At 45.4% G+C, this 17,636-nt stretch overlaps 2 protein-coding genes across 2 annotated transcripts; one reads left to right on the top strand and one right to left on the bottom strand.

The window, feature by feature from the left end:
• The first annotated feature begins 1,097 nt into the window (after positions 1-1,097).
• LOC122052222 (probable histone H2A variant 3) lies at positions 1,098-13,856 on the top strand. Its single transcript, XM_042613643.1, has 2 exons — positions 1,098-1,305; positions 13,388-13,856. The coding sequence occupies exons 1-2, from the start codon at positions 1,195-1,197 to the stop codon at positions 13,682-13,684; spliced, it is 408 nt and encodes a 135-aa protein (XP_042469577.1). The 5' UTR covers positions 1,098-1,194; the 3' UTR covers positions 13,685-13,856.
• Positions 13,857-14,560: 704 nt separating this feature from the next.
• Positions 14,561-16,476, bottom strand: LOC122052223 (root phototropism protein 3-like). The gene is made up of 2 exons (XM_042613645.1): positions 15,652-16,476; positions 14,561-15,200 (listed from the first exon to the last, which is right to left on the bottom strand). The coding sequence occupies exons 1-2, from the start codon at positions 16,420-16,422 to the stop codon at positions 14,652-14,654; spliced, it is 1,320 nt and encodes a 439-aa protein (XP_042469579.1). The 5' UTR covers positions 16,423-16,476; the 3' UTR covers positions 14,561-14,651.
• Positions 16,477-17,636: the final 1,160 nt, after the last annotated feature.

Raw genomic sequence — 17,636 nt, forward strand, 5'->3', positions numbered from 1 at the left:
TGGGAGATTATCGGGAAATCAACCTAGTAGTCATAAGTACTCCAGCTTAACTACCTTGTACTCACCCAGCTAAGACTTGAACCATCTCGGATCAAACTGCTTCGACGATCAAATCCTGATTTCTGATCCACCTCAGGTCAAATCACATCATGACTTGAAGCACCCTACGAAGGGGCAGGCCCGAGTTCAATTCGAACTGCAGATGCAACCTCATCGACCTCAGACTGAATTAAAATCAACGATAATAGATACACTTGATAGATTACTTTTGATCTGCAATGATTCAACAATAATAACAACAAAGAGGAATATTGTTGTGCAGAATACATCCTCCATCATAAAATATAAAGCACAGAATCAATGAAGAACAGCTCAACTATACAAGAACCCTAAAATCTAAACCAGCTTCAAGCATTTGTTTTCAGTAAGATTAGTTACCTTGAGAAGTATGGAAGCCACTTAATATAATTAGGGGTATAAATGAGCCGAGCTAAATTAATTTTTATGTTCTTCAAACTTATTTAATAAGATAATTTAATCAAATTAAATAAAAATGAACTAAGCCTTTGAAATGATTAATTTTATTTATTTTTTATTAGTTTGAGTTGGTTCTTTTAAATGTTATGAATTTTAATTTTAATTTTAATTTATTTGATTTATTAATATTTTTACATAGTTTAACTTATTTTGGTTGATTAGTAAATTTTATATTACAAACTTATTTGTCTGATTTGAGAGTTTCGTTTTTATTTAATAAACAATTTGAGTTTTGTACGTGAACATTCTTCACGAATAATTTACATTATTTGTTGAGTTGAACATGCTCAAAATTATTGATCAATATAAATAAAATGTTAATTGAATTTGTGTATATTAAAAAATATAACTTTTTTAATATACTAGCAATTATCACAAAAAAAAAAAAGTTTCATTTTGAACTTGTAATTAATTAAAATAATAATTTAGGTCTTTTTAAGTTTTAACCCTTCCAAAGTAGCGTACTAATCACGGGAAGAAAGCAGGGGATGCGACCACGTGGGCGCGTAGCGACCGTCGGATCTCAGCCCGATGATCCCTTTTATCTTACGTAATGCCTACGGAAATTGCCTCTTTTAGCTCTTCTTCTTCCGCCTCCAGTCGCTTTGGCTCCTCGAGTTCTCCCTCGGCTTGGATCCCAAGGAATCGACGGTAACAATGTCGGGAAAGGGAGCGAAGGGCCTCATCACGCGGCCTCCGGTCCCTAACGCGAACAGGGACAAAGACAAGAAGAAGGCGATCTCCCGATCTCAACGAGCAGGCCTTCAGGTGCGTTCTTCTGCTTCCGATTTCATCTCTTGCTCTGCTTCTCGATCTATTTTCCGGTTTATGGCCAGGAATCTGTTGTTATTAACCCTAAGCATGATTTGGTTGAATTATTTTGAAGATCGTAGATTTATCTTTCGAATCCCGTTAAGAGAGATGCAAGATGATAGGGAGTTGTTGCCTGAGGATTGTATGCTACCTATATCGTGACCATTCTGATTATATCTTGGATCTCAAATAAATTACACTAGCTCAAGTTATATTCTGCATTGGAATAATTAATATATAATTAACGTAGTTTTCTTTACCTTTTCTTTGTTTGGGGTTCATTCGTACTTTCGAAAAAAAATATATATCTAAACTCCAGTACTAAAATTTAAACTTGAATCGTTTTATACAAATAGTTAAAAATCTCATGCTTTGCATAGCTATAGGAACTCAAGTGTTATTTACCGTCAGTTCACTTGAATGGAAGATATGAGGGGGGAGTGAAAGAGAGCCGAAATATGTACATGATGATAATAAGCTCCATGTGTTATTTTGTGGTCACTTTCACTTCATCCGGATCTTCAACTTGATTAAACTCACACTTGTGCCTAGATTGATTTTCAACATAATCCTTGGGTTGTTCATTCTTCAATTTCTTCGTGCTTATCTTCCGAGTTATCATATTCTATGTTACAGTCTTATATCTCACGATCTACCTTTAGTTGCTGATTGCTAACCCTTCTTTTCTACACACACACACACACACAACTATATTTTTCCAAAATAATTTAAAAATTGGAGTTTTGTTTTGTTTTCCAAATAACTCCTCAAAAATGGAATTAGTTCTACTTTGCTCCCTCTAAACACTGGATACTGCATCTGGCACTAGACTAGGAGATTGATCCGGTGATGAGGACGGGCCCGGTCATTAGGTGGTCAAGGACATGGTGGAGGTCAAAGTCAAGCTGGTCAACGTACCGGTATTATCGCCCGATCGGGCAACCCCCTTTCCCGATCGGGAGGAAGAATCGCCGAGCCTACATGAAGCAGATGTTACCAGAACTCGATCATGTACTGAACTTTCGGCTCTCAAACAGACAAGGCATGTGCCGAGCGGCCAGCTCGCTCGGACTCACATCGACAAAACAGTGACGACCGAGTAGACTACATTCAGACACAGCTCCTCCGTTCTACATAAACAGCGGAGCCCGGACTGTGGGATGTTGGCCGAGCGACCATTCCGCTCGGCCTGAGGACAAGATCGCCTGGACGACCGATGGCTGGTCGAGCGGCTCTTCCGCTTGGCCCACTAACAGACAAAAGGAGGATCAACCGATATCCTCACGGGGACTCGCGCCACCGACAGACGGCATGGTTGGCGGCATGGACAGGCAGAGGATCGTACGACGGAAGTACGACGGAAACTTCCACTGTCATGTCAAATATATGCTCGGGTTGTTGAGCTATGATATCAGGGACATTTTTTTTATACGTCTTTTCAGGGTATGCTTTGAGGAGCGTGCATGCCTCGAAAAGTGTGCACAAACTCCCCGGGAGTCCTATATAAAGACCCCCAAGTTTCGACGGAGATATGCATAATCTCTACTGTAGCTACAGTTACCCTGTTATTTTGCTTCCTCGTTTCTTCTACATCGCCGGTTGTTGACTTGAGCATCGGAGGGCCATCGTCGGGGAACCCCTCCCTGGCTCGGCACTGACATTGTTGTGGTTGCAGGTTTCACTGACGAGAAGTCCACCAACGGTCAACAGGAGCGCCACGCCCCCAACATTCATCGCCTCGACTCTCAGACAACATCAAATTTGACGTCGTATGTGGGAACGCGCCTGCGTCCAAGCCGAGAAGATAGATGACACTAGACGACTTCACACCGTGGCACTCTCTTAAGAGGAGCTCGACATACTAATACAAGCGCGAGCGACAAAGATAGTCGAGCAACAGCAGCAAAACGCACTAGCCGACCGGCTGGCGCAACAAGCAACATCGGTCTCCGGAGGCCGAGCGGCTCACGACAACCGACCGGAGCAGTATTCTATTTGGGGACAAAATAGACTGTCGATCGGCATACATGGAGAAGCTCCACCCACGCCTATTCCATTCCACCGTGTTCTGTTCCAAACACCCTCAGAGATTGTGCAAGTAAATCAAGAGTGGGGATCTTCTTCAGACGAAGCGCCCGTTCGGGTTGCCATGAAAGGCAAGGCGCCTCGAGCTGACGCGTCTCCCGAGTGGATCAACTGGCAGTTCTCCGAAGCAATACTTCAAGATCCATTGCCAAGGCACTACACTCCATTGGCAATCAGAGAATACAACGGATCGACCGATCCGAATGATCATTTGGGAAATTTCGACAATGCTGTTACACTTCACCAATACACAAATGGGGGGAAGTGCCGAGTCTTTCTCACAACGCTGTCCGGCTCGACCCAGCGATGGTTCAGGAGGTTGCCGGACGAATTAATACAAAGCTTCAAGGATTTCTGAATGACTTTCCTCCACCATTTTGCAAGCGCGCTACCCAAAGACAATCATCAGTCTGTTCTCTTTGAAGCAAGGGCCGAGAGAAACCCTCCGAGCATACATCCAATGCTTCAACCAGGTAGCTATGGATATTCCCTCGGTTTCATCTGAGATCATGATGAATGCCTTCACCTAGGGGCTCGTAGAGGGAGACTTCTTCCGATCGCTCATCAGGAAGGCGTCCCGCGACTACGACCATATGCTCAAGAAGTCTAATGAGTATATAAACGTGGAGGAGGCCCAGGCTTCCAGAAGGAAGGAGGCACCATCTAACCGAACGGTGACCACCGAGCAGCCACCAACCGCCAAGGGGGCCGAGAGCTGAAGGCCGACCGCACCAAGAAACGAGGGCATAGGTCGTGGAGCATGTGGCTTCCAATCGGCCAAAGACATCTAAGGGCAAGATATGAACACCTATGTTCTGTTCCTTCCACCAATCGGCATCCCACAACACCTGCGACTGTCATGGGTTGACGCTAGTCCCCCGACCGACACCAAGGGGTTATCGTCGCCGATCGCCTTCACCCGACCTGCGACACGACCATCAAACCGCCGGGCGACGAGAAGATGTCAGGCGGTCACCCGAGCGACAACACCACCATCACAGAGGAGCAATGACCATCCCCGAACTTCACACGAGCAACGTAGGCTGTCTGCTCGGGAGGAAGAAAACAGAAGCAATGCCGCTCGGGGAGAAATAAGCATCATCGCCGGTGGACCAACCAGCGGTGACACTAACCGAGCCTGGAAGTCATACTCTCGACGCTTAGAAATTCACGCCGTGGGTTGTAGTCATGAGAAGGTGAGCGGGCCTGAAATCAGCTTCGAACCCCGGGACCTCGAAGGAGTGGAAGTCCCTCACGATGACACCCTCATCATCCGAGCGGTAATCGCCAACTATACAATTCACCGGATTTTTGTTGACACAGGGAGCTAGGTGAATATAATTTTCAAGAAGGCTTTTGATCAGCTCCAGATCGACCGAGGTGAGCTACTGGCGATGACGACCCCACTATATGGGTTCACCGGTAACGAAGTTCTGCCAATCGACTAAGCCAAGTTGGTCATATCACTCGGAGAGGAGCCGCTCAGAAGGACCAAGACCGCGAACTTCATTGTGGTAGATTCCCCCTCAGCCTACAACGTTATTCTGGGTTGACCGACCCTCAATGAATTTCAAGCGGTAATCTCAACGTACTACCAGAAGATCAAGTTCCCGGTAGAAGGCCGAGTAGGAGAGGTCAAAGGCGATCAATTGGCCGCTCGTCGCTGTTATGTCGAGATGGTCAAGACCAAAGCCAAGTCCGTTCGGAAGACGCCCCGACTAGGGTTAAGCGCCATCACTGAAAAGCCTCCTACTATAGTCTATGAAGAAAAGGAAGAAGTACAGATCCACCCCTGCCGAGCGGAGGCAAAAACTTTCATCGCGTCCGACCTGGGAGCTGAGCAGAAGGCGGAGATGGTCGCCTGTCATCAACAAAACCACGATGTATTCGCGTGGTCGACGCACGAGCTCCCCGGGATATCACCGAGTGTCGTGCAGCACGAGCTTCACGTCCGACCAGACACTCAGCCGGTGAAGCAGAAAAAGAGGGGCTTCAACGCCGAACAAAATTTGATCATCTGAGCGGAAATAGAGAAACTCTTGGAAGCCGATCACATACGTGAGGTTCAATTCCTGAGCTGACTCGCGAATGTAGTGTTGGTCTCAAAGTGGGGCAATAAGTGGCGAGTCTGCATCTACTTCTGGGACCTCAACAAGACGTGCCCGAAGGACTTCTACTCGTTGTCTCAGATCGATTAGATGGTAAAGGCCATTCGGGAGATGCCCTGACTAGAGGTAAGCGCCATCACTGAAATGCCTCCTACTCTAGTCTATGAAGAAAAGGAAGAAGTACAGATCCACCCCTGCCGAGCGGAGGCAAAAACTTTCATCGCGTCCGACCTGGGAGCTGAGCAGAAGGCGGAGATGGTCGCCTGTCATCAACAAAACCACGATGCATTCGCGTGGTCGACGCACGAGCTCCCCGGGATATCACCGAGTGTCGTGCAGCACGAGCTTCACGTCCGACCAGACGCTCAGCCGGTGAAGCAGAAAAAGAGGGACTTCAACGCCGAACAAAATTTGATCATCTGAGCGGAAATAGAGAAACTCTTGGAAGCCGATCACATACGTGAGATTCAATTCCTGAGCTGACTCGCGAATATAGTGTTGGTCTCAAAGTCGGGCAATAAGTGGCGAGTCTACATCGACTTCCGGGACCTCAACAAGGCGTGCCCGAAGGACTTCTACCTGCTGCCTCGGATCGATCAGATGGTAGACTCTACTGTCGGGTGCGAGCTAATATGCATGTTGTATGTGTATCAAGGGTACCACAAAGTGTCGCTCGCCCGAGAAGATCAAGAGAAGGTTAGTTTCATCACGGCTGATGAAACCTATTGCTACAAAGTCATGCCGTTCGGGCTAAAGAACGCTGGCGCTACTTATCAAAGGTTGATGAATAAGGTGTTCTGGCGGCAGATCGAGCGTAACATGAAGGTATATGTCGACGACATACTAATTAAATCCCTCCGAGCTGTTGACCTATGTGCAGATATCAAGGAGACTTGCCAGACACTCAGGACGTACGGAATCAAGCTGAATCCAAGCAAGTGTCTGTTCGGCGCAAAAAGCGGGCGATTCTTGGGTTACATCGCCATCGAACGGGGCATCGAGATGAATCCCAGCAAAGTGAAAGCACTACAAGATATGCCACCACCAAGGAATCTTAAGGAAGCCCAACATCTCACCGGTCTGATAACTGCACTATTTCGGTTCATCTCCAAGTCAGCCGACCGGAGCTTGTCGTTCTTCAAGATATTGCGCCGAACCACCAAACTTCAATGAGACGAAGAATGCGACCGGACGTTTGAAGAATTGAAGGAGTACCTCAATTCATTGCCTGTATTAGCTAAGCCAATTGTCGACGAGCCACTCAGAATTATTTATCCTCGATCGAGCATACGGTCGGCTCAACACTAGTTAGGTCGAACGACGAGGAACAGTCGGTGTACTTCCCGAGTTATATATTGAAAGATGCTGAATCCTGCTACACCGGTCTCAAGAAACTAGCTTTTGCGTTGGTGCTCGCCGCTCGGAGGCTTCGCCCCTACTTTATCGCGCATTCCATCATCGTGATGACCAACAATTCTTTGGGGAGGGTCCTTCTCAATCCAGAAGCGTCCGGACGGCTAATCAAATGAACGACGGAGCTCAGCGAGTTTGATATCCAATACCAGCCCCGAACGACCATCAAAGTGTAATCCTTGGCGAATTTCGTCATTGAGGTACAGAATTCTGAACCAGAAGCCGTTTGGAGAATATATGTAGATGGTTCAGTCACTCGGTAAGGGAGCGGAATTGGAATATTGCTCATCTCCCCCCAAGGGGAGCGGATGCAGCTGTCCGTTCGGCTAGACTATCGGGCAACCAACAATGAATCCGAATATGAAGCAATTATAGCTGGCCTACAAGCTGCCCGGCACGTCGGAGCCGTCAAGGTCCTCATCCACTTGGACTTGTAGTTGGCCGCTCAGCAGCTGGCCGGGACGTTCGAGATAAGCAACACGTGGCTCAGGCTCTACGCTGAGGCTTTCGAAAAGCTGAAGGCCAATTTTCAGGAGGTCGTAATACAGAAGATCCCCTGAGCGGAGAACCAAGCTGCAGACGAATTGGCCAAACTGACCAGCTCGTTATCGTCGATCATCATATCGCAATCGATCGAGCAGATGTCTTTAGTGGCCCACATTGATCGGATGGAGGGATTTACCTTCTCGAACGATTGGAGGACGTCGCTGACAGAGTTTCTGCGATCGGGAGCTACATCGTCTGATCGGGAGGAGACCCGCTTATTAAGAAAGAGGGTTGGTCAGTTTATCCTGATCGGAGATCAGCTCTACAAGAAGGCTTTCTCTAGGCTCCTACTTAAGTGCGTCGGGCTGGATGATGCCAATTAAATATTGCAGGAGGTGCACCAAGGGTCTTGTGGAGGACACCCGGGCGGTTGTTCATTTGCAAGGAAGATTTTACTTGTCGGATACTTCTGGCCGACACTCCAAGGGAACGCCGCTCGGACGGTTGCCACCTGCTTGTCCTGCCAAAAGTATCACAACCTCTTGGACCGGTCGACCGAGGAGATGAGGGCGTCCACAGTGGCTTGTCTATTCGACCAGTGGGTCATGAATATCGTGGGACCCTTCCCCATGGCGGCGGGTCAGAGGAAGTTCCTGCTCGTCGCAGTTGAGTATTTCTCTAAATGGGTTGAAGCTGAGCCGCAGGCGAGGATAACCGAGCAAATGGTCATGAAGTTCATTTGGCAGCACATCATTTGCCGGTTCGGGATCCCGCGCCTGCTCGTCTCCAATAATGGGAGACAATTCACGGGTCAAGACCTCAAGGAGTGGTGTGAAGGGTATGATATTCAGCAAACCTTCACTTCGGTAGCCTACCCTCAGAGCAACGGGTAGGCGGTGGTCGCCAACTGCGAAATACTTCGGATCCTCCGCGTTCGACTCGATCACGTCGGAGGGAGCTGGGTAGATGAGCTCCCCAGCGTGCTATTGGCGATCCGCACGACTCCCAAGGAAGGGACCGCGGCAACGCCCTTCCACCGCGAAGTGGTCGTCCCCGTCAAAGTCGGGGTTGAATCCGACCGGATACAGCACTACAACGAGGACAACGCCGAGCGGAGGCTTCTGGAGCTGGACTTGGTGGACGAAGCGCATGCTAAAGCGACCGTCCGACTGACGGCATACCGACAAAGAATGAGGCAGAGCTACAACCGAATGATGATCCCAAGATCGTTTCAGGTCGGCGACTTGGAGTGGAAGAAAGTAAAGCCGGTTGGCGACGTCACTAAGCTAGAAGCCCCGTGGGATGGACCCTTCAGGGTCATGGAGAAGCTCCGTTCGGGCGTTCATTATTTGGAGGATGAGGATGGGCGACGACGGGAGCGGCCATGGAGCGCTAACCATCTCTAGCCTTATCGAGTCGAGTAAAAGGTGTACCGATGTAACAGTCAAATGTATCTTTATATCCCTATGCTCTTGGTGTGCAGGGCAGAAATAAAAAACTCAAATTTCGAGCTCCGTGTCGAACGACCTAACAAATCGTCGAGCGGTGACGTTAAATGCGGGATCATCATCAAACCGTCGAGCGGAGACTTAAACCCTTGTCTCCATCAGCGGTCGAGCGGCAACCTTAAACCCTAGACTTCATCAAACCGTCGAGCGGCGACGTTAAACCCTTGTATCCATCAGCGGTCGAGCGGCAACCTTAAACCCTAGACTTCATCAAACCGTCAAGTGGCGACGTTAAACCCTTGTCTGCATCAGCGGTCGAGCGACGACCTTAAACCCTAGACTTCATCAAACCGTCGAGCGGCGACGTTAAATCCTTGTCTCCATCAGCGGTTGAGCGGCGACCTTAAACCCTAGACTTCATCAAATCGTCAAGCGGCGACGTTAAACCCCGGCCTCCACCGACGGTCGAGCGGCAACCCTAAACCCAGGAGAAAGTATGAACCTTATTGAATTCGTCAATGGCCGATCATGATTCGTCGGGGTAGATCGAAGACAGACCATGATTATAGCCGAGCGGAAAAACTGGTGTCAAGCATGGAAACAAACAAATCATAAAGAAAAGCCCCGTTGAGCGGGCAAACCGTTAATTTCACAAAAGGATACTGCTTAGCGGCTGGAATACATTTAAGCTTTTCAACTTATACAGGACTCCAGCTCACTCTATATAGTCAAATACATCATCAGGCATGGAGTCGTTCAACTGACTACGGTTGATAATGTCGTCCGTCAGGGCTTCGGGGAGATGACCGCCCACCTTGAGCTACTAGAGGGTCCCATCAACGGCTGGCTCGAACGCTCGGATGATCCGTCGGATAACATTGTCAGTAAACTGGTCCGAGCGGAGATACTCTTGTTTCATCACTGCAAATCGGCTCGGCTCGTCCTGTTGATAAACCATCAGTACAGAACGGGAGGCCTTTAGTGCAACTTCGACATCCTGGAGCTTCTTATTCAAAGACTCCTCTCCAGCCACTCGACAGGCCCGCTCGGCGATCAGATAGTCCTGAGCTTCTTTAAGCTTTTGGGCGAGCCGCTGAGCCTCCTGGTTATTTAGTTCCAGGTCGGCGATGGCTCGCTATTTCCTTGTGGAGGCAAGCTCGAGCTTTTTGGAAGCTTCCACTGTCTTGTTAGAGATATGCTCGGGTTGTTGAGGTATGGTGACAGAGATTTTTTTTCTGATATGTCTTTTCAGGGTATGTTTTGATGAGCGTGTATGCCTCGAGAAGCGTGCACGCACTCCCTGGAGCCTTATATAAGGACCCCCAAGCTTCGTCGGAGGTCTGCATAATTTCTACTGGAGCTACAGTTACCCTGTCATTTTGCTTCCTCGTTTCTTCTACATTGTCGGTGGTTGATTTGAGCGTCGGAGGGTCATCGTCGAAGAACCCCTCCCTGGCTCGACACTAACGTTGCTGTGGTTACAGGTTTCACTAACGAGAAGTCCACCAACGGTCAACAGGAGCGTCACGTCCCAAGCATCCTTCGCCTCGACTCTCAGACAGGATCAAAGACCATCTACAAACTCTTCTTAGGATGGAAACTCACAACATAAGTCAAACCATTCATATTATTAGATGTTGGCACCTCAAGTAGTAGAGGCTATCATTACCTTAGGTTATTTTGTGTGATTGACTCAGTAAACTTTTCAGCTCATGAAATTCACCAAGTACAATATACTCTTTTAGACATGGGAAATCCTTCATCCAATCAAAAAGTGCTATCTGATGATGTTTTTGAGAATTGCCACTGAGATTTTACTTGATAGGTCAGGGTCAACAAGCACTCATCTCCTTGTTGTGTATATTTTAGTTGAGTGCTCTAGCTTGAGTCATCTTGTTCAGTTTTGCAATTCACCTAATATGTAGCCATGGGTACTTTGGAGTTTTGTAACACAATGTACATCTGATTGGGCAACCTACTGTTGTTGTGAAGTGATATTTCTTCTTTGTTGAAGAGATTGTGTCGTGAGATTCAATGCTAGTAATTGATGCAGATTTTCTCTGATGAAGCTGTAGAAGCAATGCATTCCATCATGAAATACAATGTTGAATAATTGCACGTAGCTAGAAAGCTACAGAGGTGGGGGTGGCAGTGAAGGCATAAGTGGGGTGGTGGCAGTGTCGAAAGATGATTGTGCATAGGAGGATAGTGGTGGTAGAGGTGAGGGTGGCAGTGTTAAAAGATGATTGTGCATAGGAGGATAGTGGTGATACAGAGGATCTATAGTTTTGATTTCAAATTGATAGGAATTTAAGTCCTATCGAAGACTTGAGGGAAGGAAAATGGAGAGGATTTTCAAGAAAGTGAGGAATGAAAGGAAAGAAGTTATTTACCTAATAAAAGAAAGGAATGCAGTAGGAAAGATTAAAATTACCTTGTTACCTCTCATTCTTGTCTTCTTCCTGGAAATTCAATGATGTTTTGCCAGTCCCTGGCCATGTCGTTTGGTCTGAGAGCTGTGCCAAGCTAATGGTTAGCTATGCCGACTGCATCTATCCTTGTCATCACAACACCTGACTTGCTTATGACAACCCTCGACTGATCTGCCTGCCTCCTTGCCCTCCTCACTAAAATTGTTGAGGTTAAAGATGAGGTGGACAATAGAATCATCCCGCAGGTGGCGATGAACAGGACAATGCAACAGATGAGGTGGACAATGGAATCATCCCACAGGTGGTGATGAATAGGATAATGCAACAGATGAGAGTGTCATTTAGTGGCAAATCAAAAGATTAGGAAGATGAAAGCTCGCATGATTACAGTGATCAACTCTCGATAGGGGCAAAATAGTTTTTTTTTTTTTTTTTTTACTTCTCCATGGAAGGTGACCTATTCTACTCGATTTTGGGTGGAAACAATTTGTGCCAAAATTCCTTGTGCAGAAAAGATTTCCAAGTCCTTTCCACGGGAGCTTTTGCCAAATGAATGGAGATGAGAGTTTATGTGCCTCAATTTTTGTGTCAATTCATGGAAAGTTTTTCCATCCTTGAGGGACCCTAAGGGAGAAGCATGGGGAAAGGGAGGAGATAGAAGGATGACCATATCGAGAGTATCAATCTTCAACCACAAAAATGTATTACTTTGTTTGATATGAAAAAGACTAATGGTGTTATTAACATATTATTCATAGGAATGTAAGGAGTGGCTTGTCTGCAATAAAATGAAAAGATAAAGGGAATAGAATTCTTGAGAATATAAAAGAAGAAACTTAATACAGAAAATAAAAGAAATTATTTCTTAGTTACATGGGTCTTTGCTATCTTTCTTGGATCCTATCAAAAAACTAGTAGGTAACTGGGTAATGAATTTGATTAATCTTATTTATTTTTATAATCTAAATAAGCATTAAAATTATCTACATATTCACATCTTATTCTTAGATTAAATTTGTATTCTGTTTTTTGATTTTGTTTCTAAATTTAATTATTTTTAGTACTACTGTTAACAATCTGTGCAAGGTAATATGATGGTTTGTACATCTGATTCAGTAATTCGTACAAATAAAGATCCAGTATGAGATTCATTCAGAATCTCGACATTATGTTTTATACATTGAAGAGTAATGCTCCTTTTGCCCATATACACAAAGGGGAAAAACTAAACATCTTCATGAACCCATATATACTATGCTTTTGCTTTGAAAAGATGGACAAAATTGTTGAAAATATGGAACTCGAGATTGAAATTTTTGTTTTACTTATTGTCTCGTTGGTAGTTTTTTATATGGAAATGCTAGGAGTGGGTTTATGTTTTTTATATGAAATCTAAGTTTTTAGTAATATTAGATGTAATAAGACAATTGCATGTAGGGATGAATATTCGGTTAATTCGGTCCATAAATTAACCAACTTAATCGAAAACCGATTTAGTGTTGGCTAACCGAATCAAATCAAAGTTTTACTAAAACTGAATTAATTGAATTACTTATTTCAGTTAACATCGAGTTAACTAAATTTATTTAAAATAACAATAAAAAGAATTTATACAAAATTAATATCAAATTAACCTAATGCTCATTCCTAATTGCATGATAAGTTATCTATAACTGAGAGTTTTAAGTGTTTAGGATTATTTTTACAAAAGGATGGAGAAATTAAAAGATGTCTTATACAGAATACAAGCAAGAAGCAAGATGGTTGAAATGAAGAAGAGCAATGTGGAAAATGAAGACCAAAAAAAGACTTGATGAATAATAATAAAATAAATTTTATTTAAATATAAATAATAATATAGTAGGGGATAGACTCGGATCTATATAACTAATTCTGTCTAGTGGGACAAGACTTAGCTGATGCTGTTATTAGTAAATAGTTAACAAGACTCAAATTGAACATAATACACAGAATTCTGTTAACTTTGCCCTTTCTGCTTTATATGCTGATCAAATAGTCTCTTTAAAATTTTCTTTTTAGTGTGTGTCTGTCTCCCTCATTACAGTTTCCAGTCGGGCGTGTCCACCGTTTGCTCAAGTCTCGAGTGGCAGCTCACGGTAGGGTGGGAGCTACAGCGGCTGTTTACCTGGCCGCCATCTTAGAGTATCTGACTGCAGAGGTGCTAGAACTGGCTGGTAACGCGAGCAAAGATCTAAAAGTGAAGCGCATCACTCCAAGGCATTTGCAGCTCGCAATCCGTGGGGACGAAGAGCTGGATACCCTCATCAAGGGCACCATTGCCGGAGGTGGTGTCATTCCCCACATCCACAAATCCCTTATCAACAAATCAACCAAGGAATGATTGAAAATCCAACAGTTCACTGTGGTTTCTTTCAAGTATCATTAATGCCAACACATGCTATTTTGATTTGATATGATTTGAAGACAAATTTATCATCTCTTGTCGTTCAACCGCCACCTAAACTGTCATGCTCTCCGCTACACATTCATGAATTAGGCACTTTTAATAAGTCTCTCTCGATCTGATTTCGGTGCTGAATTCTTTGTAGCTTCATTTATTTTACCTATTATCGCCTGTACGTTGCAAACTCCAACTTTAGAAGGTTCAGTGATCTTGATGCAACTTTTGGGACCTTATGAACTCTTTTAGGACCATGGCCTTCCCCCACCCAAATTTATGAAAAAAGTATTCGTACTTTTATTCTTGTTTCTTTTAATACTTTTGCATTTCAAAATTTTCTTTTATTTGTGATAAAGAAAATTCTTGAAATCTTGTGATTGAGTTCAGTCAAGATGAGCTCAAAATCAATTTGTCTAAAGCAGTTTTATGCATGATAGACAACAAGTTGACTTTGAAATAAACTTGGGGTAATGATTTTCATTCCAGTAATTCATTCTTGTTCAACTAAGTTGACTTTGGTAGATTGTGTTGATTTGTTTTTCACTTTTATCCTATAAATTGAGTTGTCTAATCTACAAACTACTAGAGTAGTTATCGAACTGATTCAAAAAAATATTTGATTTATATTTTAAATTATTAAATTTATATTAACTTGAATATATTTGATAATTTTTTAAAATTAAATTTGAATTATTTTTTTTTAGATAATTTTAGTTTGAATATACTCAGATTGAGGTTCAAATTTAAATCATTCAAGTTCAAATAATTCGAAATGAATTCGACAAATCAAGCGCGAATCTATTGGACTCGATCGATTCATCGGTGAGGTGGATGAGACAAAAACATTGACAATTCATGAGAAAAGAAAGTTAGCTAACAGCAGCACAATTTTGATCAGTAACTACAATTACAAAGAAGCAGTTCTTAATATTTTTGATCTCTGCCGGCCTCGCACAGGCGTCCGCCGACCGGCGCTCAACTCCGACCGAACCACCTTCTTCCCCGCCGCCTCCGAACCACCGCCGCCGCTCCAGAAACAACAAGACCAAGACCCCAGCCACCCGTTCTTCTTCGGCGTCGTCTTCTTCCTCTGTGCGGCCGCCAGCCTATCCACCTGTGCTTGCAGCGCGATGAAACGCACGTGCAGCCTCGCCACCTCGTCCCTCAGCCGCCGCACCTCCTGCTGCTGCACCGCCGTCGCCTCCCGCTTCGATGGGCACCGCCACGCCGCCGCTGCCTCGCTCGGGCTCCTCCCCGTCGACGACCCGTTGAAGGACCCGCTCCACTCGGCCAACCGGCTCAGCTTGCCGTGCTCCGCGAAGAGCACCTGGATCACCGACCTCACCGGCAGCCTCTCGTTCTGCGCCGCGTGCAGCGCCGCCTCCGACGACAGCTTCCGCGCGTCGACCAGACGGCACAGCGCCTTCCTCTCCTCCTTGCTGCTGCTGGGATGCGCCTTCCATTCCAACCAACCCCGCCATTAATTAATTAATTAATTAATCAGCCGACATGGTCCCAATAAAAAGCTCGATGAACAAAAATACAGACGAAGCAGATAAGAATGTAAAGAAAAGGACGGCCGGAGCTTGGAGCGGCTACGAACTCATTAATTACCAATCCCCTTCACCTTATTCTCTTCTTGTCATTTTACCAGCAATTTAATTGCTAAGGCCTAAGCCAGGCTTCATCCATCTGGTCCAGTGGTCCTTCCTCAACAACAGGACGAAGATGAACAGCAATGGCATGACGAGATTTGAGTATAATAACAAAAAAAAAATAACCGAAGTAAATAAGCAAAAAAAATAAAAAATAAAATAAAATACCCCACCGCCGGCGTGAAAGCGGAAGCAGGAAGATTAATGATTGTGTGTTTGGATTGAAGAAGAAAAATGGCGGAGAGAGTTTACTTTGATGTAGGTGTCGATGGCTCGGTAGAGGCCGTCGTCCATGGGGCGAGCGTGGGCGGGGAGGGAGGTGGCGAGGTCCTCGAAGGTAGGGACGGTGAGTACGGGGTCGAGGGCGGCCTCGGCGAGGTAGGAGTCGACCAGCTTGGCCACCCTGGCGAGGGCGGCGCCGGTCCTGCTGGTGTCGTCGGTGCCGGCGAAGCGGCGGACGAGGCGCAGGACCATGGCGACGTCGAGGAGCGTGGCGGTGGTGTGGTTGAAGGCGGGGATCAGCAGCTCCTTGAGGGAGGCCTCGTCGAGCTGGGCGGCCGCGCGGGCCTCCAGCGCTTGGAGGCAGGCCGGGTCGGCGCCGACCATGCTGGCGGACCGGAGGAGGCGGAGGAGGAAGTCGCAGGGGAGGGCGGCCTTGTCGGGCGGGAGCACGGAGGCGAGGGTCTCGATGAGGAACCGCTTCTTGAGCCAGGCGGCGGTGGGGCTCTCCGGCGAGGGGGCGGCCCGGCCGGAGAGCTCGGGGAGCCATCGGTACGCGTAGTGGGCGAGGAGAGAGCCGAGGAGCTCCGGACCGACGCCCTTGGCTTTGATGCCGGCGAGGCTCTCGGCGAAGTGGTCGAGTTCTTGGACAGACGAATCGTCGAGCCAGGAGCGGTCGGCCGCCGAGAGACGGTGGTGCTCCTCCGGCAGCGGAGAGCAGGTAAGCTTGTGGCTGCGGCCGGTGGCGCTGGTGAGCGAAGGCGAGGGGGGAGAAGCGCAGGCCATGGCCGTTATGGTCGCCATGGTCGGCGTGCGCAGTGCAGTGGCTGGTTCACGATGGAGGTCACGGGTCGAACCACTTTTTAACATTTTATTTCCGGTCCAATAAATGTAACTGACTAAAATAAATTAATTAATTAATTTACCATCAAATTTACCATCTATTTTTATAAGCCACGTGTCAAATTATGACGAACTTTACTGGAAGAAAAAAAAAATTAACCAAGCTCGATAATGTCGAACTTGGAGTGATCGATCCAGCCTCACAGAAATTTCTCATTGGCCATCAGAGTAAATCGAAAAATGCTCGAAGTGGACAGGTCTGAAGTCCATCATCCTTTAGTTGAACTTTATCATAAGGAGGAGGAGGAGGAGGAGAGTAAGAAATAATATGAGAATAATAAAATTTATTGTTCATTGATATTTATCCTAAAGATAATATAATATATAATATTTAAAATATATTTGATCAATTAATTAATTAATAATATAATTATTCTAAGAATAATTCAGAATTATTCTAATAATTATAACAGAATTATTAGAATAATTCAAATATTAATTTGATTTATTTTAGCGATTTGATCGGATCAATTCTGGTAATTCTCTTTTATGTCTTTTATCCCGTCGATAAACTTAACGGAAGATCTTTGATGTTGAGTTTACTTGCTAATTTGTTGAAATATTGTTTGGATAATGACTTAGTAAAGATATCAACAATTTGATCTTTAGCAGAAATATAAAAGAGAGATAACTGCTGAGTTGTCGCACGTTCACGAATAAAATGAAAATCAATTTCCACATATTTTGTACGAGCATGAAAGATTGGATTTGCTGTGAGATATATTGCTCCAATATTGTCGTACCAAATTTTTGGTGCAATATTTGATGCAAGATGAAGTTCAAAGAGAAGTGATTGAAGCCAAATAATTTCTGACGTTGTATTTATTATAACTTTATATTCTGTCTTAGTGCTTAAACGAAATACTTTAGGTTGCTTTTTCGAATTCCATGAGATAACATTTCATCCAAGAAATATTACATATCCATAGGGATGACAATTTTCCCCGCGAGTTTGGAGCCCCGGGGGAAAACTCGAAATGGGGATGGGGATCCCTGATTTTTCGGGGATGGGGTAGGTTCGGGGCGAGTATGGGAATATTATCCCCATCTCCGAACCTGCCCCGAATATTATTATTATTAATATTAATGATCCTGTCCGAACCAGTGGTCAACGA

This window comes from Zingiber officinale, chromosome 3A (genome assembly GCF_018446385.1).
Source record: "Zingiber officinale cultivar Zhangliang chromosome 3A, Zo_v1.1, whole genome shotgun sequence".
Lineage (NCBI taxonomy): Eukaryota > Viridiplantae > Streptophyta > Magnoliopsida > Zingiberales > Zingiberaceae > Zingiber > Zingiber officinale.

Coding starts and splice junctions, on each gene's coding strand:
- LOC122052222 (XM_042613643.1), top strand. CDS start 1,195: ATGTCGGGAAAGGGAGCGAAGGGCCTCATCACGCGGCCTCCGGTCCCT. Junction 1,306..13,387: donor CTCAACGAGCAGGCCTTCAG/GTGCGTTCTTCT, acceptor CCCTCATTACAG/TTTCCAGTCGGGCGTGTCCA.
- LOC122052223 (XM_042613645.1), bottom strand. CDS start 16,422: ATGGCGACCATAACGGCCATGGCCTGCGCTTCTCCCCCCTCGCCTTCG. Junction 15,201..15,651: donor CCATCGACACCTACATCAAA/GTAAACTCTCTC, acceptor TTGGAATGGAAG/GCGCATCCCAGCAGCAGCAA.